This window comes from Dreissena polymorpha, chromosome 4 (genome assembly GCF_020536995.1).
Source record: "Dreissena polymorpha isolate Duluth1 chromosome 4, UMN_Dpol_1.0, whole genome shotgun sequence".
Lineage (NCBI taxonomy): Eukaryota > Metazoa > Mollusca > Bivalvia > Myida > Dreissenidae > Dreissena > Dreissena polymorpha.
In genome coordinates this window covers 132,701,141-132,728,369 of record NC_068358.1, presented here as the reverse complement: position 1 = coordinate 132,728,369, position 27,229 = coordinate 132,701,141, and the positions used below count along the sequence as shown (strand labels likewise).

Sequence of the window (27,229 nt, the reverse complement as noted above, 5' to 3'; positions counted from 1 at the left end):
CAAATATATGGGTCAAAATTGCTCATGTAATGTCACTTCTGCAATATTGAAGCTAGCAATTTTATATTTGAAATTCGTGTGTATCTCAAAGAGCTGCACATTTTGAGTGGTGAAGGGTCAAGGTCAAGGCCATCCTTCAAGGTCAAACGTCATATAGGGGGACATTGTGTTTCACAAACACATGTTGTTTTTTCTGAAATTGAATATGCAAACGAATTTGACATTATGATCTTAATTGCTATCCTTACAAAATCCTTTATGCATAATTATGATGTATTTTTAGTGCAAACTTTATGTTTATTTATATGCATGTGTTTGTGTGTCTGTTTGCTGAAACTGAGTATACAAACAATGATGATCAGATTTTCATCAAAGCAGTTACTGTTTGAAGTCAGGATTATATCATTTGTTACTCATGTAATTAGACAATAAGTTTCCCATAATGAAAGTGCTATTTTAAGGTCTTTATGTGTATGTGTGTGTGTAAAATAACAATATTTATTAATATAAAACTGTTTATTTTAAATCCTTATTGTAATACCAAGTCATTCAGTGTCCCTTTTGAAAAATAATGTATGCACTTAGATACCTTCACACAAAAAAATAATTTCATTTAAGGGTTTACTGTGATAAATACTAAAGTTTGAAGGTATTGGAAGTGGTAAAGCTAAGATCATCTCTTATATTTTCATTTAACACTATTCAACTAGCAATTCTGTCATCATTTTTCTATACAATTGCTTCATTTTCGCTTTCACATGAAGCTTTTTTAAAGTGTTCTATGAAAGTGAGATGCTAAATTAAATTTCACTGTATGAGTCAACATTATTGGCCAGAGTATTCAATCCTTTTTCTAAAGTATACTAACTACACATTTAGTAAAGAAACGTCTTTTCTTGTGAAATTATTGATTTCCACTGAAAGTTTATATTAATAAAATTTACATCAAACACCAGAAATAATAAATGGCTTATAAAATTCATATAGGAAATAAAAGTAGCATGGTTGTCACACTTAGGCTTTGTCAAGAGAATGTATATCATTATATTTCTCACAAAAAAACAAATTCAGGCATTTATAAAAATAAATTTATGCAAAATAATTAATAGTATCTAAATTGTTTACTTGCAATTTAACGCTTTCAGTATAAGACCTTAATCCACATGTAAACAACCATCTCTATAAAAAGCAAAAACCTATTTTATTATAAATTTTATGCTTATGATTATGTTTATTCTATGTTTGCCTGATTCTAATTATTTCTCTAAAAAACTATTTACCAGCTTCTTGATAAAAACTGCTGTTGAATATGACTATGATCCTTGATGTCGTATATGTCATTGTCCAATGCATATAACCAACTGTTGTTTAACCAGATTCATTTATCATATTATAAAAATATATTGTCACAATATATGAGTATTACTATGTAATTGTTGTGTGCACATGAAATGTAAAAACTTATAAACTCTTAAATATTATTCATGTTCCCTTTTAAAAAATAAAATAATTCAAATGTTAACTGATTAACTTTTAACATCTACTTCTAAATATTATAAGAAATTATACAATAGCTAAGCAATAAAACATTAATATTCGAATATGAAATGTCCTGTGTTAACTTTACACTGAATTGCATATGTTCTGTTTTATTCTTTATTATTAATTATATATATTTCATTTTTGTGTATTTCCAGTGTACGGAAGTGCGCTTTTTGTGTCTCTATTTGGGACTAGTTGTTTATTGTTTTTTTCTCTCTCACTTTTGTCATTATTTTTCATACTTCTTCATTTCTATGGAACATTCATCTTCATGTTTCCATATTTTTTGTTTTCTTTTTCTGCTTGTATGTATGTACATCTTATGTCTTATAATGGAAAGCAACTGGACATATTTAAAAATAGAAACTAACTGGACAATCACACACAAACTATCATTTAGATCACCCTCCACCTCTTTAAATGATTAAAATATGTACTCTGAACGTAAAAGGGCTTAATAACACAAATAAACGAATAAAAATATTCAAATGGTTAGACGAAAAAAAATATAGTGTATGCCTACTACAAGAATGTCACTTGACACATACTTTAGCACAAACCTTAAAAGATGAATGGGACGGAGATATCTTTCTCAGTGGACAACATACTAATAAACAAGGCATTGCCGTTCTAATTAAAAACAATATAGGGATCACAGTCGATAATTTTAACGAAATAATAATTGGCAGACTAGCAAGTATAGATATCAAAATACATGAAACACAATTAACATTAATCAACATCTATGGTCCTAACATAGATGATTCCACATTTTACGAAACATTACAATCCTTTATAATTAATAACCAAGATAAAAACATTATAATCGGTGGTGATTTCAATACTGTCCTGAACCCATTATTAGATAAAAAGAAAGGAAACCTTTATACCCATCATAAAAATAGACTCATTTTAAATAACATAATTGAAAACTACAATATGATAGACATCTGGCGCACAGTATATCCAAACGAAAGCAAATTCACCTGGCACTCAAACACAAAACCAACAATATTTTGTAGATTAGACTATTTTTTAATGTCTGAGTCTCTTTGCAACATTATTGACACATGTAACATAAAACCAGGATTTATGACTGACCACTCTCTAGTTGAACTCAAACTGCACAATATAAAACCTGAAAGAGGCCCAGGATACTTTAAAATTAACAACAGCATCTTATTAGATACACAATATTAAACACAAATAAAACAGGAAATATTAAATCCAGTTCAAAATAATAAAGATGCAAACCCTAACACCTTATGAGAAGTAATTAAAGGAAATATACGTAACACAACAATTAGATACACATCATTTAAACAAAAAGAAACACATAAACTTGAAACTGAAACCATCAAAACCATTGAAACACTTGAAAAACAATTGCATCAAACAAACACAAATGATACCACCGACATTGAAAATGAAATAACATTAAAAAAACAAATATTAGATGGAATCTATCATACACAACTCAATGGAATACTACTTAGAGCGCGTGCACAGCATGTTGAACACAATGAAAAAAATACAAAATACTTCGCAAACATTGGAAACGTAGAAGTGAACAAAAAACTGTACACAAATTAGTAGTCAATGGCAAAGATATAACAAACAGAACTTAAATACTAGAAGAACAACGCTTATTTTTCGAAACCCTCTATAAACGAAAAAATGTTGAAAATAACACCCTTTTAAAAAATACACAACACGCTTTAAATCAAGAAGAAAAACTATTGTGTGACGGATTACTAAATGAATATGAATGAGGATTAGCACTAAAAGAAATGCAAAATAACAAAAGTCCAGGTTCTGATGGTATTACCATTGAGTTTAATAAAATATTTCGGAATGATATCAAAACACATTTAATTAATTCACTAAACTATTCATATAATAATGAAAACTTAACTACGCTTCAAAAACAAGGTATAATATCACTCATTCCAAAACCTGGAAAAAACTTAGAATCCTTATCGAACTGGCGCTCAATTAGTTTACTAAAGAATGATTATTAAATTGCAACTAAAAGTATAGCAAACAGAATTAAAAAAATATTACCATCAATCATTTCAAAATCTCAATCTGGTTTCATAAAAGGACGTTACATTGGTGAAAACGTTCGTCTTATCCAAGAATGCATAAACTATTTCAACAATTCAAATAATCCTGGTCTAATATTCTTTGCAGACTTTGAAAAGGCATTCGATTCGCTTGATCACTCATTTATGTTCTCTTGCTTAGAAAATATGAACATTGGTGAAAGTCTCATTCAATGGGTCAAACTATTCTATACCGATATTAACAGTATAATCATTAACAATGGCTTCTTTTCAAACAGTTTTAACATCGAACGAGGGGTTCGACAAGGATGTCCACTCTCATCATCGCTATTTATTATTTGCATCGAGTATCTATCACATCACATTCAATCAAAGAAGCACATAAAAGGCATATCACTAGAACCTCACGAAGAAATCAAACAGTCCCTATTTGCTAACGATGCAACTTATTTTTTAAACGACAATTACGATTCTTTCCATAACCTAATAGAGTCGTTAACCCTTTACGGAATGACATCGGGTCTTAAACAAAACAAAAGTAAATGTACTGTGCTACGAGTAGGTAAATTAAAACAAAGTAATGTCCAATATAAAAAAGAAATGAAATTTAATTGGACATCCGATGAAGCCACAACGTTAGGAATTACTTTCACAATTAATGAAAATGATACAGTTCTTAAAAACATACTTCCTAAATTACAGAATTTTAAAAAGCTGCTTAAAATCATGGCATCACCGTAAACTTACACTAATCGGAAAAAACACAGTATTGAAAACGTTTGCACTTCCTAAATTAATTTATGTATTAACAGTTCTCCCAAATCCACCAAATTATGTTATTAACGATATAAAATCAGCAATATTTAATTTCATATGGGACGGTAAGCCTAATAAAATAAAACGAACATTGACTCATTCTTGAAGGCAATCAAATGCAGCTGGGTTAAAAGATACCTAGATAATACCAATACGAGTAAATGGAAATTATTCTACCAGAAAATCCTAAAAAAATATGGTGACTCCTTACTCTTTGAATGTAACATCAGCAATACTATCTTACATGAAATTGCAAACGAAAACATATTTCTGTCTGATGTTCTATCAGCATGGATTGATGTCACTCATAAACTAGAAACCAAAACCAGCAGTTAAACTTTTTTATGGAACAATAAAGACATAACTTCAAACAATAAGACGTTTTTATATAAAGACCGGTTTGAACGAAGCATTAAATATGTCGACCAATTATATGACTTCAGAATTAAGGATTTTTACTCTTTTGATGATATATGCTACATATACGGAATACCTACAAATAATTTCCTGAAGTATTACACACTAATCAAAAGCATACCCATACATATTAAATCTGAAATCAATACAAATAATACACCATGTACTCAAACAAAATTCGTAGAAACATACTTGGAAGAAAAAAACAAAACAAATAAAATATTGTACACATAAAAAATTAAAAACCCTACAGAAAACTCCAAAACCCAAAATAAATGGCAAGTCCTTTTCGGAGAACATGAACTTTATTGGAAACACATATTTACCATGCCATATAAAGCAACTGTTGAAAGCACACTGAGAAATTTTCAATATAAATACATCCATAGAATTATAGCTACAAATAAATATCTCTTTAAATGCAAATTATCTAATTCAAATCTGTGTGATTTCTGCAGTGAAAACATCGAAACTATAGAACATCTTTTTTGGGAGTGCAAACACATCCAGCCTATTTGGAATCAATTAGCATCTTTTCTTGAACAACAGCAACTAAACGTTAAACTATCTTTCTTAAATGTAAGTTTCGGAATTAACTCATTGAAATCAATAGACTGTAATAATATTGTGAATTTTATTCTTATAATGATGAAATATTTTATCTTTATTATGAAGTACAAAAAACAAGTACCAAATTTTAATTGTTTTGTCCATAGTCTTAAACTAAAAATCCAGATTGAGAAAGAAATAGCCCTCAGTAATGACAGATTACAAATCTTTGAACAAAAATGGAATCGGATTAAATTCTCATAATGTTTGTCCACTTATATACATTTCACTCTAATGATAGTTTATCTTTCTAAAATATATATATATATTTTTTCAATCTTATAAGATCATTGTGAATGTTCAACAAGACACACAAGTCCAGTATGCTTTCTTCCGACTTTATACAACTCATCATTTTTAGCTCACCTGAGCGATAGCTCGAGGTGAGCTATTGTGATCACTCAGCGTCCGGCGTCCGTCCGTCCGTTAACAATTTGTATACATCTTCTATTACTAAACCATTGAGCCAATTTCAACTAAATTTCGTGTGGAGCATCCCTAGGTCATGGGACAAAAGAATTGTTAAAAAAAATTTGATCGCATAACCAAGATGGCCGCCATGACCATATATGGTAAAAACCTTAAAAAATCTTCTTGTCAGAAACCGCTCATCAGAATTTCAAAAAATTTCACAGGGATGACCTTTGAGGGCTCCCCTGAAAAAGTTGTTCAAAGAAATTTGATTCGTCAAAAAACATGGCCGCAGGAGCTCGTTGAACTTTGCATGTTTATTCGTTTTTGCCTATTTTGTGAAAACTTTCAAAAATCTTCCACATTTTTGTCCGATCCTTTCCAAATTTGCACAGTGTCTTTATATCAATGAGGACACGAACCCTACAAAAAATGAGCATTATTGGTCCATGAAGTACAGAATTACCTCCCCTTGAATTGAGAAAATGGTGTTTATGCAATAAAGTCCAAATTTTTCATCCAGTTCTTTCCAAACTTGTAAGGATTTAGCATGGTTCAAACAAGGGAAACAACTACGGTTTATGCATGTTCTTTTTATTACAGATTTGCCTCCCTTTAATTCATTCAAAATCTCATTTTACAGCAGAGATTCCAAATCTGACCTGTAAATGAGCCCCATATTTACTGCTGGTGCTATGTTACCTTTTCCCATTTGATCATTCTTAAGTATTGGTCTTGTAATGCTGCTACTGCTACTGCTACTGCTACTACTACTACTACTACTACTACTACTACTACTACTACTACTACTACTACTACTCTACTACTACTACTACTACTACTACTACTACTTCTACTACTACTACTACTACTACTACTACTACTACTACTACTACTACTTCTACTACTACTACTAGTACTACTACTACTAGTACTACTACCACCACCACACACCACCACCACCACCACCACCACCACGTCTACTATTACTACTTCTACTACTACTGCCACTACTACTACTACTTTACACTACTACTACTACTACTACTACTACTACTACACTACTACTACTACTACTACTACTACTACTACTTCTACTACTACTTCTACTACTACTACTACTACTACTACTACAACTACTATTACTACTACTACTACTACTACTACTACTACTACTACTACTACTACTACAACTACTACACCACCACCACCACCTCCACCACCATTCACAGTGACAAAAAACGTATTCACACAATGGCTGCTACTACAACTTATAGCCCATATAGGGGGGCATGCATGTTTTACAAACAGCCCTTGTTTCTATGGGATTTTAACCACAACTGTTCATGTTTATCTCCGACACATATTTTTAGGTCACCTGTCATGAAGTGACACGGTGAGCTTATGTGATCGTGTGATGTCCGGCGTCCGTTGTGCGTGCCTGCGTGTGTCTGTGCGTCCGTCCGTCAACAATTTGTTTGTGTAGACAGTAGAGGTCACAGTTTGCATCCAATCTTGATGAAATTTGGTCAAAATGTTTATCTTGATGAAATCCGGTTTGGGATTGTATTTGGGTCATCTGGGGTCAAAAACAAGGTCACTAGGTCAAATAATAGAACAACCTTCTGTAGACAATAGAGGTCACAGTTTTCATCCAATCTTTATGAAATTTGGTCAGAATGTTTATCTTGATGAAATCTGGGTTGGGATTTTATTTGGGTCATCTGGGGTCAAAAACTAGGTCACTTGGTCAAATAATAGAAAAACCTTGTGTAGACATTAGAGATCACAGTTTTCATCCAACCTTTATGAAATTTGGTCAGAATTCTTGATGAAATCTGGGTGGGATTGTATTTGGGTCATCTGGGGTAAAAATCTAGTTCAAATAAATAGAAAAACCTTGTGTTGACAATAGAGGTCACAGTTTTCATCCAATATTTATGAACTGTGGTCAGAATGTTTATCTTGATGAAATCTGGATTGGGATTGTATTTGGGTCATCTAGAGTCAGGAACTAGGTCACTAGGTCAAATCATAGAAAAACATTGTGTAGACAATAGAGGTCATAGTTTTCATCTGATCTTAATGAGTCAGGTGAGCGATTCAGGGCCATCATGGCCCTCTTGTTCATAACTATTCTTCAGTTGTTCTTTTCTTTTCTCTTTTTTTTTTATATATATTAGCATATCTTGTATAACATGTCTGAATTTATTGCTTTGTACAATCACTTTGTTGTATGATCATATACATGTATACATTGTATGTATTATATTGAATAAAAAAAACACTTTAAAAACTCAATTGCAACATTAATATAGATTTGAGAGTTATACTCCCTATGTGTTATTATATATTATCTATTTTCTTTTCTTTTTTTCCATATAATTGCATGTCTACATCCAAAGTCACTTTACATATGAGAGCTATTAAATCAGGCTCTAACATTCCTACTAATTAATGTTCGTAAATAAGCATATTTTCCCATCGATTAGATCTTGTTGTATGACATTTCATTTAAACCTTAAATATACACCTAATTCTGGTACTTTACTATGTATGTAAATATATAGTGGCAATGTGTAACCACTTTGTGATCTGGAAAATCCTTAAATATTATTATTTTGTTTTTGTTTTTCAAACATATTACACATCCGTGTATTCCTTTACTTTTCTTTAGGCATTATACTAAAAGTAATCCTATTTGGATTTTAACATTTAAAACACAGATCACAAAGTTTAAAGACTCCAACAACCCATTGCAGTAAATACTGAACAATGGGTCTGGTAATGATGATACCGCATATAATAGTATGTGTTTTTACCATCAATATTATAAAAATTGGGCTATTCTCCTCCTCTCTTTTTTCAACACAAACAACATACATATAATAATAATAATAATAATAACAATAGTAACAATATTATTAATATAACTTCATCATAATAGTTTATGTTATAATAGTTATCATAACATATACCAATCATATTAAATTCAAACAGATTCAAGTAGTAATATTCCTTCTTGGTCCGTGTACATACCGTCTTTTCGTTTTTCGTTTTGCATTCGACAACACGAAACACGAAAATAAACGCATATTAGTTCATATTCCGATTTTCTTATAACCGAAACAAATACAAAAAAACAAAGAACAAATCGACTTATTTATATCGTTTTTCGTTTTACTAATTACAAAACAAAACACGAAACGTGTATGTCTATTCCTATTTCGTTTCAATTTAAATTAAAAAAAATCAATATTTGAAAATTGAATCAAAGCGCCTGCTCTCATTTATCGTACTTGATTTGATAAAACGATACACGGAAAACGGAAACGAGGGGCGCCGATATTAACAGTATAATCATTAACAATGGCTTCTTTTCAAACAGTTTTAACATCGAACGAGGGGTTCGACAAGGATGTCCACTCTCATCATCGCTATTTATTATTTGCATCGAGTATCTATCACATCACATTCAATCAAAGAAGCACATAAAAGGCATATCACTAGAACCTGACGAAGAAATCAAACAGTCCCTATTTGCTAACGATGCAACTTATTTTTTAAACGACAATTACGATTCTTTCCATAACCTAATAGAGTCGTTAACCCTTTACGGAATGACATCGGGTCTTAAACAAAACAAAAATAAATGTACTGTGCTACGAGTAGGTAAATTAAAACAAAGTAATGTCCAATATAAAAAAGAAATGAAATTTAATTGGACATCCGATGAAGCCACAACGTTAGGAATTACTTTCACAATTAATGAAAATGATACAGTTCTTAAAAACATACTTCCTAAATTACAGAATTTTAAAAACTGCTTAAAATCATGGCATCACCGTAAACTTACACTAATCGGAAAAAACACAGTATTGAAAACGTTTGCACTTCCTAAATTAATTTATGTATTAACAGTTCTCCCAAATCCACCAAATTATGTTATTAACGATATAAAATCAGCAATATTTAATTTCATATGGGACGGTAAGCCTAATAAAATAAAACGAACATTGACTCATTCTTGAAGGCAATCAAATGCAGCTGGGTTAAAAGATACCTAGATAATACCAATACGAGTAAATGGAAATTATTCTACCAGAAAATCCTAAAAAAATATGGTGACTCCTTACTCTTTGAATGTAACATCAGCAATACTATCTTACATGAAATTGCAAACGAAAACATATTTCTGTCTGATGTTCTATCAGCATGGATTGATGTCACTCATAAACTAGAAACCAAAACCAGCAGTTAAACTATTTTATGGAACAATAAAGACATAACTTCAAACAATAAGACGTTTTTCTATAAAGATTGGTTTGAACGAAGCATTAAATATGTCGACCAATTATATGACTTCAGAATTAAGGATTTTTACTCTTTTGATGATATATGCTACATATACGGAATACCTTCAAATAATTTCCTGAAGTATTACACACTTATCAAAAGCATACCCATACATATTAAATCTGAAATCAATACAAATAATACACCATGTACTCAAACAAAACTCGTAGAAACATACTTGGAAGAAAAAACAAAACAAATAAAATATTGTACACATAAAAAATTAAAAACCCTACAGAAAACTCCAAAACCCAAAATAAATGGCAAGTCCTTTTCGGAGAACATGAATCAAAGCGCCTGCTCTCATTTATCGTTCTTGATTTGATAAAATGATACACGGAAAACGGAAACGAGGGGCGCCGCGCAGCTTTATTTGGATGATAATTCATGATTAATCTTAGTGCGCAGTTTCCTCCCTTTGAAACTATTATTTTGAATTATAAAATGTTCACTATAACATGTATTATAGAGGAAGAATAGACGAGAGTTGGCACATCTCTTTTTGGCTAGTCTAATGAAATAATGAATAGATCAACATTAAAGTTATATACCAATATACATGCCTGATTTTGTTTCAAGTCATTGGATTTGATTTAATGTATAACATGCATTACAATAATCATTGCACAATAAAATATCTTTGTTCGGCGTAGCCTTTCTCTTCAAGTAATAAATAAAAATCGAATTATTTACTACACTGTATTCATATCTGTTTAAGAAATGAAATAAAAAATCCACATTATTGCTAAACATATACACATGTACATTCAATTAGTATGGTGAATTATTCCTAAGAGCATGCAAGGCCTCATAAAGCCCTGTCATGGCACGTCGTGTGCCGTCCTGGCTCATACACTTCGGGTAACAAGTTGCAAATGTAGGCTGCGACACTGGTTCTGAATGTATTAATTTATGTTGTTATAAAGCTATCGGTTCACGCACTGAGTTCTTTAAAATTTTTATCAGCATGATTATATTTGGTGCTCCCTTTAAAGAATAAAGCAAATTTGCTTATAACAATTATAAAATTATTTGAAACTCTTTGCGAGAACACATCATTCAAATAACAGAAAAATTAACGCTGAGTATAGTACATTATGTAAATGGATTTTATTTTATAAGTTACAACTCTGACGTTGTTCCAAATTTATTTATTTATTTTAAATAACGTTTTTGTTTAGTGTACAGATTTTGTCCAATTTTTGAAGGGCTGTTAAAATGAACTGGATGTGTATAAAACGAATAAAATAATACACTTTTCGACTAATAAATGTACTTCAACAGATCATGCAAGCGAACGCTGATGGCGCGCTCCTCATATATATCATTGACTCAGCAAATCATACACGTATTGTTACAAATGTAAACACTTTTCTGGCATTATAATGGCATTCGAGTTTCATTTTAAGAGACAACCAAGGTCTTAAACGGAACATTTCAACGAGTGCAAGTAGATTCTATAGGCGTGACGCATGCTATTCGCCTTCTTTAAGTAACGTAACGTTTAAAGGAAAAAATATTAAGCGGCGTTATAATATCATTGGAATGTATATATCTCGCTCGCATTAACTATATCTTGGGCGCTCTTTCAGGAACATTAAATATGTTGTTTAATAAGTTATTAAATTGGCACATTTATTAATTATATTTAAGTTAATTTCATTTTCTTCAAGTGCAAAGCGGTTTCATAAAAGGTGTTTGGTTATAACTCTTGTTTTAGAGCTAAAATCACTAGACATATCACAATGCAGTTGTTAAATGCAACATGTATTTGTTATTAATCGAACGAATTGGAAATTATATTTTTGACACCTTGCACTTTACCGTTCCATAAGATTAAAACAATTTTTTTAATTTATTCTATTATGCAAGGTGACGTTAAAAGTAAAACATAGGGACATTTTAGCAGCCGCCGCCGATTATTCTGTCCTTACATTGTCATGCGGGTCTAACGGGTAATACAAATAGGAAAACGGGACTCAGGGGACGGGGTATTGCAGCTCTTAAAATGTAAGGAACTCCCCAATGATAATAGGATTAAAACGAATTTGTTTTTTGTGTGTAAAATAAGTACGGAATTTACATAGCATAGGGGCAAAGAACAAGAAGTGTCATAAGAGGCTAATTATAGCCCTATCTAATCGGCTGGATCGGCATGAAATACCGGTACGTTGGAAAACCGTTCGATGTCAAGATTATGATCATTTCAAATTGGAAAAATACAATACCTGGAAAAACAACTGAAAATATCCACGTCTCTGTCCTTTACGGGCGTGTCTACCTCCACGACAAAAGCACGTAGGAAGTCATGCTGATGGAAATAAGTGATTAAGTATTATGTAAGGGAGAAAAATACGCGCAAAAAGCCACTAAAGAGTGACCTCCCCAAGACAGCAGCACATCACGCAAAAGCCACTCTTTTTTCGTTTTTCGTATACCGTTTTTTCAAACCAAGAACGGTAAACGAGATCAAACAATCCGTTCCAATTTTCAAACATTTATTTTTGTCATATGAATTGAAACAAAATATGAACAGGGAAATCAATTTCGTTTTTTGTTTTATAATAAGTATAACGAAAAACGACATAAAGAAGTTAATTTTATTTTCGTATTTTGTTTAAGTTTCGGTTATTAGAAAATCGGAATATGAACTTATGTGCGTTGATTTTCGTGTTTCGTTGTTTCGAATGTTAAATGAAAAAGGAAAAGACGGTATATACACGGACCCTTCTTGTTTCATATGCTTTGTTTACATTTCAAAAGTGCAAAAGAGCAGACGCAATCATTATGATTGGTTATCTCTGTCACGTCCGTGCAAGAGCAGACACCATGTCAAGGTCGTTCTTTGTGCGAAATTTTTATCCCAAAACGGATTGACCTACTCGCGTTTGCGCGGACGTGACAGAGGTAACCAATCAGAGCCATGCTTTTAAATACTGTCAAACAATGAAACACCGCTTTCTTATAGCTTTAGGCAAGACATTGCTTATTAATTTTATTGAGTACTGCGTTTTTAACGCTTCTTGAATAAGTATAGATATTTTTAATCCAATAGATTTTTATTAAGGCACCGCACCAACACTGCAAAGTTTTGTATTTATATCAATGGTACAGCCCAGTAAAATCGGGCTGTCCATTTTATGGCCGTTTTCGACCTTTTTATGCAGAGTTTTATGTTAAGCAGTGTGCTCGGGCAATGGTTTATTAACCGAAGTCCCGAGGGTAAACAACCCCATTAGTCAGCGTTTTTAACGCTTCTTGAATAAGTATAGATATATTTAAACCAATAGATTTTTATTAAAGCACCGCACCAACACTGCAAAGTTTTCAATCTATATCAATGGTACAGCCAAGTAAAATCGGGCTGTCCATTTTATGGCCGATTTCGACCTTTTTATGCAGAGTTTTATGTTAAGCAGTGTGCTCGGGCAATGATTTGTTAACCGAAGTCCCGAGGGTAAACAACCCCATTAGTCGAGTTATAATTTAAAGTGGTTTGTGGTATTGGATAATTATTACGGACTACTATTGTGCATATTGTAGTGAACTAGTGGGTGATGATGATGAGGCTGTGTTCCGGTATCTTTGCTCAAAATGGCAGCATCGCATGTACGATACAGGTATGTAGATCTACAGTTTTATTAAAAAATTGTATTTTCATTATTATAAATATTTTAATTAAAAACATTGTTTTATAACATTATTTGTAATTTAAGAAAATATAATGCGATAAATTGAATATTTCTATGAATTTTGCCTCAAGTGGGTTTTTGAATGACTTGAATAATATGTCTGGTTTTAAAAGGCTTTACTTGTTTCACAGATAATTTGCATGATCACATATATATTAAAATAGAATTTGTTAGAAAATATATGATTATGAGTTTATGATATAGATGAACATGTGTATACAAACAAATAGAGAATATGAGCAAGTACCTCAAACAAAATATGCTGAGCAGCCTCGCGAACTACAGTAAGCTTTGGAAGGAAAGGCGCAGTCATTCTAAGCTTGCATATTACATCATATAAAATTATGTCCAGCAAAAGATGTTTTCTAGGCTACGCATCTCTTCGAAGTAAATGTAAATTCGCTGTTCTATGTTGTGGTGCGCAAGAGAATGTCTGTCTGATATGTTGAATCTCTATAGGTGTAATAGTAGTTTGCACACACCCATGATCCATGTGGCATCCGATATCTTAAAATAGACGAAGCGGGCTGCATTCCACTAGAAAACGACCAAAACAAGGGGCAAAACAGTATAATTTGGTTTGTTTCAATTTCTTTCTTGCAAACGACATGACATATCCTTTTATAGCGGAAATAAATTCGGCTTAGAATTCAATTTATAAGAAAATTATGATTTTTGTTGTATCTGTGTGCAAAATGTTGCATTTAACTTTAATTGAAAATGTAATCTTGATACATAAAATGATAAATTACATGGTAGATGGAATTAGTACATTGTGACCTAGCCAATCGTAAAACATCGACTACCTCCGGAATCATACGTATGAATCGTCTGCTGATCCAGCATGGAAGATCAAACGCAAAAACACTGATTTGACACTTTTGATTTTATCTTTCATTTGCGGTATTGTAACTTATTTGTGCATTATGGTTGTGCTTTTAGGATCGTCTTTTGTTCTAAATTTGTCCTTACTATCGATTCACATTAGCTACCTCCGATGACCGATTATCGATCGGTGAAAGGGGCCTTTTCACAGATTTTGGCATTTTTTTAACTTATTCATTAAAGGGATCTTTTCACGCTTTGGTAAATTGACAAAATTGAAAAAGTTGTTTCAGATTCGTAAGTTTTCGTTTTAGTTATGATATTTGTGAGAAAACAGTAATACTGAACATTAACCATGCTCTAATATAGCCATTATATGCATCTTTTGACGATTTTAAAACCTAAAAATTATAAAGCGTTGCAACGCGAAACGATTGAATAATTTGGAGAGTTCTGTTTTTGTCGTTAAATTTTGTGAAACTACGAAGATTGCTTATATAAGGTATTAAATATGTCAACAATGTGTAGTCGGCGGAATAGCTCAGTAGGCTAAAGCGTTTTTACTTCAGGACTCTGGCAGGACTCCAGGGGTCACTGGTTCGAAACCTGCTCCGGGCAATGTTCTTTTCCTTTTTTTAATTTTTTTCTTGTTTTTTTTACTGGAGCTTTTATGATCCAATGTTTACATTTATCAATATGAAGCATTTAATGAATAAGTTAAAAAAATGCCAAAATCTGTGAAAAGGCCCCTTTAAATGCTTTATATTGATAAATGTAAACATTGGATCGTAAAAGCTCCAGTAAAAAATCAAGAAAAAAATTTAAAAAAAGGAAAAGAACATTGCCCGGAGCAGGTTTCGAACCAGTGACCCCTGGAGTCATGCCAGAGTCCTGAAGTAAAAACGCTTTAGGCTACTGAGCTATTCCGCCGAGTACACATTCGTGTCGTATTTTATACCTTATATAAGCAATCTTCGTAGTTTCACAAAATTTAACGACAAAAACAGAACTCTTTCAATTATTCAATCGTTTCGCGTTGCAACGCTTTATAATTTTTAGGTTTTAAAATCGTCAAAAGATGCATATAATGGCTATATTAGAGCATGGTTAATGTTCAGTATTACTGTTTCCTCACAAATATCATAACTAAAACGAAAACTAACGAATCTGAAACAACTTTTTTCAATTTTGTCAATTTACCAAAGCGTGAAAAGATCCCTTTAAGAGAGTTTTAAATTTGATTCAAAACATATTTATCATAGACAAACCATCTTTCGAACCTCTTAATTCCACGTCAATTCGACTCAAATATAATATTGAAATTAGTGATACATATTAATTAGTACTCTATTTGATAAATAACTTGTTTCTAAATGGCTGGCAACTTTAATTGCTATGTAAATCCTATTTTGATAACAGATTTTTGCAAGTTTCCAGCACATTCATATCATGTAAAACTATCAATGCTGCCAAAACAACAAGTACCTGCTTTCGAACCCTTCAGTGTACACCATAAAAAATAAATTAGTCACATGTTTAGACCATGGTCACGTGACTTGCAGCAGCCAAAATGTGTAAATTGTCAAGCAAAGTTGACAACAAAAATTAGACCTTGTTTTTATAGTTTTTTAAGGAAAATCCTAATATATGTAAAAAGCATAAAGAAATACGATGATATTTACGTGTTTTATGATAATTCTACTTATTCTAACTGTTTTGACGCATTTTCGTCGATTGCCGCTACGTATGAGTCGTCGTAAACAAATAACATATACACAAAAAACGGTGATGTTGTGCGCATGAGCGCATGCGAATAAAATGTAAACAAATGAAGGGTTCGAAAAGAGGTGAGGTTCGAGAAGAGGTACTTTAACAATACCAAAATGAAGAAAATTCTAGGGATTTCATAATAAATGTAGTCCAGAACCACTTAATTTTCAAAATTTACTTATAACAACATACATCAAAATGTTTGTTTGTGTTTCAGCTTTCAGAAAATGTACGCCTTTTTGGCAAAAAAAATCAAGATGGCCGCCATAAAGACGCCCAAAATGGCCGCCATGGATTTTTAATTTAAGTTGTTAAGTCATCAAAACATTGATATTTTGATGAAAATTGTAATATAAATGACAATTTTCTAACATTTTCAATACAAAATTGAACAATTATTATGTTTTTGGATGAAAAAGGGTAAATTTCAAGATCAAGTTCGGCCATTTTGATTTTTCCGCCATCTTGGATGTTTTTCCGTGCTGATATATAATTTTATTTGAAAATAGTCATGTAACATATCAGATTAAAGGGAATTACACAAGTATTTTAGAAATGAAATCGAATCTAAAGATCTAATCAAATTATGACCAGCAGAAGCAAATAAGGGATTTTCAAATTTTCAAGGTCTTCCCTTAAACCGCAATCCCTCAGGCCCTTTTGCATCAATGCAGATATTGGACCTACCAAAATCTTTTTGATACATTAGAGTTCACTTTTATGCCTGCACGCAAGAAAAATTTATATTAACTTTTGTTGCCACAGAAGTTTTAATGTTATTTTCAAATTTGTTGTGACCTTGACCTTCACCTTTCGGCCAGGTATACACTTGAAGCCCAATGTATACTGAACATTTTGGTAGGTGCCTCATCTATATTGAAGCAAAATAAGCCAGCGGAATTTAGATAAAACAAGGACACCTTATGACTTTTTCATATTCATTTTCAATACATTTTACAATAGAAAAAATGTCACCACAATTTTGGTCCTGCCTGAACACCCTACCTTAAATCTGAACCACATCATAAAGCTCATATCCTCAACCTACGGTTCAAATATACCTTCACACTGATAATATCTGAAGCTATTCCTGACAAAGGTCCCAGCCCTCATTTATCCATGGATGTCAAGACATCAACATCATGCAAAATGGAATTACGGATCAATTACAAATTTTAAAATCCATGAAGCTTCAGGCCCAGATAAAATACCCTGCAGAGTAATAAAGGAATTCAGTACAGAAATATCCCCAATCCTCACTCAAATCTTTAACAAGTCCCTGCACGTACTGGTTATAGGCCCAGGAAACGGACTTGATAGCGTTTATATAAGCCATAGGCTTTTGATGCAATCAAGCTAAAATAAATAGGTTTAAACTAACTAGTCCCTGCCTTTTGGAAAAATCTCATTTGATTGGAAACATGCAAATGTATGCCCAGTCTATAAAAATGGAGGCAAAGATAATGCTATAAATAACAGACCAATATCACTAACATGTATATGCTGTAAAATACTTGAACAGGTCATCGCTAGTTACATTATGTCTCACTTGGATAAAAAATTATTTTATATGGCTTCCAACAGGGGTTTAGACATTCCCTTCATGAGAAACACAACTGATATCATTCCTCCAAAACCTTGCACAATCAAATAATCAAGGTATACAAACTGACATCATCATTATGGATTGCTAAAGCATTCTATAAAGTACCCCACCAGCACCTCTTATACAAACTTAAATACTATGGAATTAATTCAAATGCTTTCTTCTGGATTTCTGACTTCCTAACAAATAGAACCCAGACTGTTGTCCTGGAGAGAACCATGTCAGACAATGTACCTGTAACATCAGGGGTTCCTTAGGGCACTGTATTGGGGCTCATCCTATTTCTGATCTATATAAATGACTTTGCTGATTATATAAAACATAGCACTCTAAGACTTTAGCAGATGATCATTTACAAAAATATCAACAACCTCTCCAATGCCCATAACCTCCAGCTAGATATTGAAGCTGCTGGTTGATTGGGGCAGGACTGGTTAATGAAATTCCATCCTGAAAAATGCAACATCCTCAGCATTACTCAAAAAAGAAACCCTATAATCTCATATAAATTACATGATCACATCCTTGAAAAGTGAATCATGCCAAATACTAGGTCTTACACTCCAAAGTAACGTTGAATGGGATAAACATATTAACTCAATCACTAATAATGCAAACAAGTCACAAGGATTTCTTCGCCGCAATTTAAAACAGGGTTTTTTACCTTATATAACAGACGCCGAATATTGGCGTCTTCCCCCACCAAACTACGCTGGTTTTTTTTTCCTTTCCGGACCAAAAAATTCCACCACCCCCAACAACAAAATTCTCATGATTATAATATCTTAATTCTATTTCAATTTAATCTTGTCAAACGTACTAATTATGAAAAAAGCATTAAAACAGTTTTTATTTTTTCCCCACATATGTCTCTTGAGTTTCCCCCTCTATTTTCCCCTTTCACCCAGCGTCCAGCGTCTTCTCCTTTGTCTAAATAAAACCCTGAAAAATTAGCTCAACAAAAGTTTAAGATCATGCTTATAAAGCAATAGTTAGGCCTAAACTAGAATATTCCTCCAGTGTCTGGGACCCACTTACAAAAGCTAAAAGCTTATTGATTTGGGGAAAGGGCCTGGCCTTCCATTTTGGGGGAAAAATAATCGACAAAACTGAGAAAGGGCAAAGAAATTCCCTTAAGGAAGCTTGACATTTGGGGAATATTGCATCATTTAAAAAAAGTTCTCTTTGTGCAAGGGGCCTTTCTCTTGTATTTAAGGCCCATGCTAAAGAAGGAAAAAAAGCTATGTAACTGTTCTGTTAACAATAATTTTACACTTTTGTTTTTTTCTTTGTTTTTTGTAATTGTACTTCACTTGTGCAATCAGGATGGGTTTTTGGGATTGCCATTTATCCGTCATATGTCTTGCACACAGCGATTTTATATTATCTAGCAAACAGAGCAAAAAAATGAAATCTTTATATTGCTGTGCTAAATTCATGATTGATATTGGATTTTGTTGTTAAACATTAAAAGGCGACAGTTAAAGAAAAATATGAATTTAATGCAGACTGAAAATTGGAATGGGTTTTCAACTGCCAAGTAGAGGACTCCTGTATTTCATGAAATGCTGTTAAAGCCTCGTTTTTCTTATATTTCAGAGACAGCCTATGCAGTAATTAAAAAAAATGAATGATACAATAAAAGAAACTGACTTAGATAAGAGTGCTTCTAGTGATAGCATAGGTTCTGCAAGAAGTCTTGATGACTCAATCACAGAGAAAGATTTGGAGGAATCAGAACAATTTAACACTACAAGCAAAAATGGCAAGCATCCGTTTGACCATGCAAAAAGTAAGTACATTTATCTGCTGTATGTTTTTTTTATATGTTTTTGGACCTTTTTGATTGTGTTGGTTTTTATTTTAAGAGATTTTTGTTTAATAAGAAACATTTTAACTGTTTACAAAAACACTGCAGTATATTATTTATGAAATTACATATAACTGTAAGATACACATCAAGATATTAATTAAATTAATTAGAGATAAAAAAAGCAGAATTTTTCTCAGAGCATTTTTTGTTTAATACACATAAAGTGCTTTATATCACAAAAATATTACAAAGTGGTATTTTATTTATCAATTCTGTTTATTAATTGCAGAATAATAGGACAAACTTGGTCTACATGCGCATTGAAATTACTACAAAGACAAAAAACAATGGAATTGGAAATCTTATTATGCATTCATTTCAGTCTACATTGAGATGGATGACTTGGCAATCGAGGCGGGCAGTTACATGGAGGAGCCATACCCCAACATGGGACTCATTCATTCTGAACATGAACTCAACAAACCTAGAAATACTCCAGAGACCACAATTCAGTGAGTCAATTACTGGTACCCTGTTGAATAATTATAAACATTGGTTGAGAAATGCATTTGCCACAGGTCACATTATGTTTAAGAATTATCAGGTGTTGTTTTTATTGGTGGCATGGTTACTTGACATTTTTGTAGGGAAATAAGCTTGATAAAGGGAAACATTTAGGATTTTTAAGATCACAAATCATGAAGTATTCCACATGGTTTAAAATGATGATGCCTATTAATTTTGAAATCTAATGGTCAAGGGTGAATGGGTTTTGACATAAACTGTTTTTTATCTTGATGTGGAGAGAATGCTTTGAATGTGGACACTTTCATCTAAACATGTGTGTTGTTAAGTCAAGAGAAAAGGAAGATGCCTATCTAGTTTGAGGTCAATAGGTCAAAGTTCATGCTCAAATGTTCATGCAATATTAAAACACCTCTTAATACAAGCACATAAAGACACATTGCTTGACATGCAGGGCCCTTGCTACACTTTGGGGGATTGAGGCCCGGGCCCTTAGAGGGGGAATTTCACGTCGTTTTGGGCGAGAAGGGGAATTTTAAAGATCTTTTCACCAATCATTCAACACTTAATATTGCTCTATTTTAATGTAATTTACATAAATATACATTTAAACAAAGGTTTATAGCAAGATACCAGCTGGGGACATAGGTATATAAGTAAAAAAATGGGGGAATTTTTAGCTGAAATAGGGGAAAAAGGTATACTATTTTAAGGGGGGGAATGGGGCCGAATTTCGGCCCCCAAAGGCCGAATTTCGGCCCCCAAAAATGGCTTAATGGGAGCATATATGTATTACAAACATCTTTTGTATTCCACATAAGTTGAGTTTACTTAAGTAATGAAATAATTTACCATTCTCCTGCTTCCTCTGATTCAAGGAAGGAAGTTGTCAGTAACTTCTCTCGGTAAAGTTAAAAAAACTTACTCAGGAAAAGTGTGAGTAGGTTCACAAACTGCCTTTATAATGTTAATTCATACATGTTTAATAGGCAAAAAATCCAAGTGTATACTACTAGTGGATTCAACACATTGATTGATATTGTGAGGGAAGAGTGTGAACCCTCTATAAAAATACTGCATCTCATATTTTTACCATGTCATATTAAAATTTAGCAATTTTCTAGAAAGTGCCAAATGATCATGGCAATGTTGTGTGTTTAGTTTCAATATTTTGTTTTGATAAATTTCAGCAAGGCTCAAGTGGCAGTTAAGTCGGTTGTGGAGCACCTGGCGTTTCGCTTGTTTACAATATTGCTGATTCTTGGCGAGTTCTGTGTTGTGATTATCGACCTAACTCTCAACAGCGACGGGCATATTGGTGACCTTGGCCTTCCATCTCAAATCATCATGGGCTACTTTGTGCTGGAGTTGATTGCAAGAATATTTTATAAAGGGTATGCCTTTAGCCTTGATTTGTTGTGAATGTTCTATACCACAATCGTAGTTTCATATGGATTGTCATAGAGTCACTGTTGGTCTGTTTGTCGGTCGGTCAGTGTGCATAAAATATAATTAAGTTGTGAAGCAAACTGCTTCCACATTTCTTTAGCAATTAAATTGAAACTTTGAAAGGTAGATGTGCAAGACACTTTTGTCATCCCAAAGAGCCACGTGTTCCTGAGGTGTTTTTTTGCCTTAAATATAGCTCACAAAGCTATTAAGGTATTCATCCTGTTTGACTCATTTCATATGAATACAATTTATATGCCTAATTTGCAGTAAACATTAACTGTAAGTAAAGGTGTCTTCTGGTATTCGAGAATGCAACGTTCAATGTTTGTTTGTCATATGATATTTTTATGGGCTTGTGGAATATATGGCACTGATAGTAATTATCATTGATGTGTTTGTTTTACCAATAGAATTGTTGAAGTCCTGTTTCCTTATCAGATTTTAGACACAGAGGAGGTAATCACGTGATGATCTAAAGGCAATCAAGATGGCGACGTCAATGCCGAAACAGGTATTTTTCGCCGTTTTATACCCTTTATTACTTGTATTTAATTATTAAATGCCGCTCTGTTTCCAGCCATATCAGCAAGAAAGTGATTAGCGTTTATATCGTAGTAAAATTCGCTCTAAATCTCGAGTTTACCAGGTAACAAATTTCTTAGCGGGAGCTGTTCGCCATGTAATTTGTGATCTTTGCTGGGTTTCACTTATTGAATAACTCTCCCGCATACAAAAAGAAACATATTTATATTTAAAATCTGTAACCGAGTATTCGTTTGATGTTTATACAGCGGTCTTGTATAAAGAAGACATCTAAAACTTGTCTTTAACAGTTTTATGAACCAAAATTGTGTATGATCTAAATGGGTCCCGCTTTTGAGATGATCACAAAGGGTTCCCGTTAATAGGAAAACAGGAATCCTCATTTGATACTTATCTTTGATGAGCTCATGTACGTCACGGTAATCACACAGGTTGCAGCTTTATATGCGAGTGTGTATTTGTGTAAATGTGTGGGTATTTAGGCATACGTATAAGACGTAAAGTATGGCAACATTGAAATGTCACCCATAGTTGTTGATTCCTCTTGCTATGTGTTGCTACAACTTTTCATGTAATATTAGCATGCAAACGCGTAAATGAATTATGAACAAAATGTGTTTTCAAATATCAAACCGAAATTTTCAGGTGAATATGGAATCGACGCGTCTTTGTACTGTTTTACCGTATCTCATTTGAGTGGTAGACGAGTTTGAGTACCATTTAACAACGTCAATCCATAGTAGATACGCAATATTGTCAAGAGGAAATTGCTTATTAGCAACAAGTTCAAAAAAGTTAAATAGATTTTTCTCATGACCTTCCATTTGAGATAGTTCTTTTGCCACTGTTGGAATAAGGCTGCGTAGTTTGGATTCAGTGTCATTATTCTCTTCATTTGACATGCAGTCTTCTGTAACACATGTAAGCTGTGCTTCTGTAAGTTCCAGCATCGCCTTCGTTTCATTATAATCTGTCGTTTCATCATAATCTGTCGGTATATTAAGCGTTTGTTGGCAGTGTGGTATTGCTTTCTTGGTGGGCGAAAACAAAGTTCTTGCAGATTTAAATTTCTTTGTGGAAGGCGATTTCTTGGTGGGCGAAAACAATGTTCTTGCAGATTTAAATTTCTTTGTGGAAGGCGATTTGATAGCTAAGTGTTCATGTTGGTATACGAACGTCTTAGACGGCGTGTTTGTTGCCTTCAGCGGGGAAATTTGCCGTAATTGTTTTGCAATCACCCTCGCAGTGGATGATGTTCCCCGCCTGGCTTTGTATTGGCGTCGCTCCCTATACTTTGTCAGATAAGTCTTCTTCTTTGCCATCGTCTGTAATAATAAAAATGTGTATCTTCAACAAGTTTTACAACTACTCCTTCATCTTGTAAATGGACAGGGTGCTTGCATTCATTGTTACACAGATACGTTTTGTCGCTATACACTCGTACATTCAATTGTATTTCTGTTTCTCTTCAATAAGTAATTTTACAGGTCCAGCATCAACGTGATAATTATCATTTAAATTTGATTAAAAACAATTTGTGAATATTTTTTGTTCCATTTGTTTTTATATTATAAATTTGCCGTCGATAAACAATTTCAACTTGTACTCTTATACGCCGCTGATTTTGAAAATTAGTTTGAAAACAAAGATGTGCCAAACTTCATGGGAAAGCGTAACATAAGGCCAAAGATATTAAAAATTATGTCGATCTATTGCTAAACTTTGAATAAACTAGCCACAAATCGCTTCTTGTTAATGTATTACTTCAGAATCCGGATAGCGCCATCTATAATCTCGCCCTTCTTTCACCAAGGACGACACACGACACACGAAGCGATACACGACATTTTGCGCGACAGTCGCGGCGACGCACGATATTTTGCTCGATACACGAAGTGACGCGCGAGAACGTATCACGAAATATCGCACTTGTGTATGTAGCCTAAAAGGCGATATATCGTGTTTAATATTGCGTGTCGCTTCGTGTATCGCGCTAAATATCGTGCGTCGCCGCGACTGTCGCGAAAAATATCGTGCGTCGCCGCGACTGTCGCGCAAAATATTGTGCGTCGCCGAGACTGTCGCGCAAAATATCGTGCGTCGCCGCGGCTGTCGCGAAAAATGTCGTGTATCGCTTCGTGTGTCGTGTCTCGCCCTTGATGAAAGAAGGGCGAGATTATAGATGGCATTATCCTGATTCCGTATATTACCGATCAAAGCATGTATTAGTAAATTAATTATCGCTCATGGTGACATTCATATATGCATATTTTATGTATGCTCTTCCTAATGTAGCCACTGCAGTATAAACGCCTGTCAAAATGCTGCTCCGTGTAAAATCCATTCGAACCGGGAGCTTTCAATTATTATTATCGTAAAGTATACCAGTAATAGTTTTTAGTCGAATAAGCGGCATTTTGGTCGGTAAGATAATAATTAAAAATATTCCGGGAAAAAGGTCATTTCTCATGTACGTATAAATATTACATTTGTTATGTTAAGTCCTGAAATTACTTTCTGAAGAACTCAATTTATAGTATCAGTAATTTAGGCATAATAAATTCGAACTTTGTGTCGGTTTTGATGATTAATTTAGTAAAATGTTTGTAGGGTAACGTCTTTGCATCTAAAAATGAAAATTATATGAAAATATACTTCATGTTAAGTCTAAATTATGTTTGTGTAAAATAACACGTACATTTTTTATGGTGCTAAATAAAATACAGACAAGAATGATATGTAACTTATTCATACTTACATCCCTCAAATTTTTTATTCTTGTGGAGGCTGTTTGATCGGCCACACGTTTACCTGTAAAAAGTATTAAACACTGAAAGACATGCGTAATTTTTATATGAAAGGGAGCGGCATCCAAAAGTTCTGTTTGGTTTAGGTTGATTATAGCTGATAAGTTTCGTCCTAGTTAATATGTATCCTGTCCACATACTTCTATCACGTAAAAATTTAAACCTAAAAAAGACTTCAAAGACATTACGTTTTTCGGCTGAAATCGGGAACCCTTTGTGATCATCTCAAAAGCGGGACCCCTTTAGATCGTAAAACCTTTTAAGTTCGTACTACTTGAAAAATGATTCGTACACATCTGCACTTTACCAAACACAGTAAAAAACATTCAAAGAATAGTCGTTTATGGATTTTAAATACAAATACTTCTCTGTTTGTATGCAGAAGAGTTATTTCACAAGTGAAACCCAGCAAAGATCATAAATAACATGACGAGCAGCTCCCGCTAAGAAATTTGTTACGTGGTAATGTCGAGATTTAGAGCGAATTTTACTACGAACTAAACGCTAATCACTTTCTTGCTGATATGGCTGGAAACAGAGCGGCATTTAATAATTAAATACAAGTAATAAAGGGTATAAAACGGCGAAAAATACCTGTTTCGGCATTGACGTCGCCATCTTGATTGCCTTTAGATCATCACGTGATTACCCCCTCTGAGACAACTGTTTTGAAATATTTCCAAACATGTCCATAATGATGTTGTAGGTATCCACCTTAAACTTCCCTTGTCACCAAAACCAAACAATTATTTCAGGAAGCTGTTTTTTCATTCATGGGTGGACATTCTAGACCTGATAGTGGTTGTTTCCACATTAAGTATTGACTTAATTATTGCAAAGGGTAATTTTGAGAGGTATAGCATTGGTTGCAGCGAGTATAATCTATTGTTGTAGTGAATTTATATTTTTGCTTGAGTAATTATAGATTGAACACTTGATTCAGAACATCAGGAATATTTTTATTTCGTTGGGTACAACTTATATTTCATGTTGCCTTAAATGAAAAATTGACATTTTATTGAGTTAGCCCATTCTTTCGCATAGCATTAAAACTTTAAGTTAGACAAGTAAGTGAAGATATATTTTTTAGTGGGATTTCATATATCCAGAAATACCTTTGTTGAACTATATACTTTATGAATGTCAAATAAAAACCTTATGTGAAACAAGTGTTTCTTTTAGTTTTGTGTGACACTTAATATTGTGGCTTAGTAACAGCTCAACTAATGTGCTGCACCTTACTACTAAATGTTGTGTGATAAGAACATAATAAAAATTATTAGAATTAGAATAAAACTAGTATCCTTCCTAAAACTAATTGAGTTTCACATTAACTACAGATTAGTGCTACTAAATCTATCCATATCTTAGCAATGTCTATTACTTATTTCAATTTTTTTCAATTTTCTTCTTGTGGTTGATAAAAAAATGGTCTGGAATTATACACAATTACACAATTTATATGGTTAGACATTCCTCCGTTTCTACTCTCTAATGCGTACAATTTGCATAGAATATTTACCAAACTTTCTGGAAATGTTTGTTCTAATCAAATGACCGCCAAGGTGGATAATGCAAAATTCGCTGTTTTGGCTCTCTAACTCGATCAGTTTTGATAGAATCTTTACTAAACTTTCTTAAAATTTTGTTGACACAAAATGGAGGTTATGTATGATTATTATTGCATATTATTGCATAAACTATATCTATGATGCCCTCTGGCGGGTTGCAGAAACTTGGCAAAAGGAGGGCTTGAACGGGAGAAATCGTGTTTTAACAAGGCGATTTACATGTCGTTCAAGCCCTGTTATGTGTTTTTCATATCCATAAACTGGTCCATGCGCTGTTACTTCCCTTAGTTATGACTGGATTCAATGAAGTTATTCTGAACTTGGTTTATAACTCCAGCCTTCGATGACTTTCCAAGCATAAATGGGGAACTGAATATAAAGCATCAGTTTCCTCATGCATGCAGGGAT

General features: G+C 33.1%; 1 protein-coding gene and 1 long non-coding RNA gene across 8 annotated transcripts in view; one reads left to right on the top strand and one right to left on the bottom strand.

Annotated features, from left to right (window-relative positions):
• LOC127876546 (phosphatidylinositol 3,4,5-trisphosphate 3-phosphatase TPTE2-like) overlaps positions 1–27,229 on the top strand; it is a 99,742-nt gene that overhangs the window by 41,890 nt on the left and 30,623 nt on the right. For 4 of the 7 annotated variants that reach the window (XM_052421856.1, XM_052421853.1, XM_052421851.1 and 1 more), the window contains exons 2-5: positions 13,761–13,837; positions 19,710–19,902; positions 20,306–20,435; positions 21,639–21,842. In XM_052421856.1, coding sequence (XP_052277816.1) covers positions 19,737–19,902; positions 20,306–20,435; positions 21,639–21,842 — 500 coding nt within the window. In that variant the 5' untranslated portion in view covers positions 13,761–13,837; positions 19,710–19,736. Of the gene's footprint in view, positions 1–13,760; positions 13,838–14,381; positions 14,488–14,724; positions 14,813–19,709; positions 19,903–20,305; positions 20,436–21,638; positions 21,843–26,005; positions 26,105–27,229 lie in introns of those variants that run through there. The other 3 variants (XM_052421855.1, XM_052421854.1, XM_052421852.1) reach the window with 3 other exon arrangements.
• LOC127876582 (uncharacterized) lies at positions 2,603–10,469 on the bottom strand. The gene is made up of 2 exons (XR_008047939.1): positions 9,375–10,469; positions 2,603–4,011 (listed from the first exon to the last, which is right to left on the bottom strand). It is a non-coding gene; the product is annotated as an uncharacterized LOC127876582 (long non-coding RNA).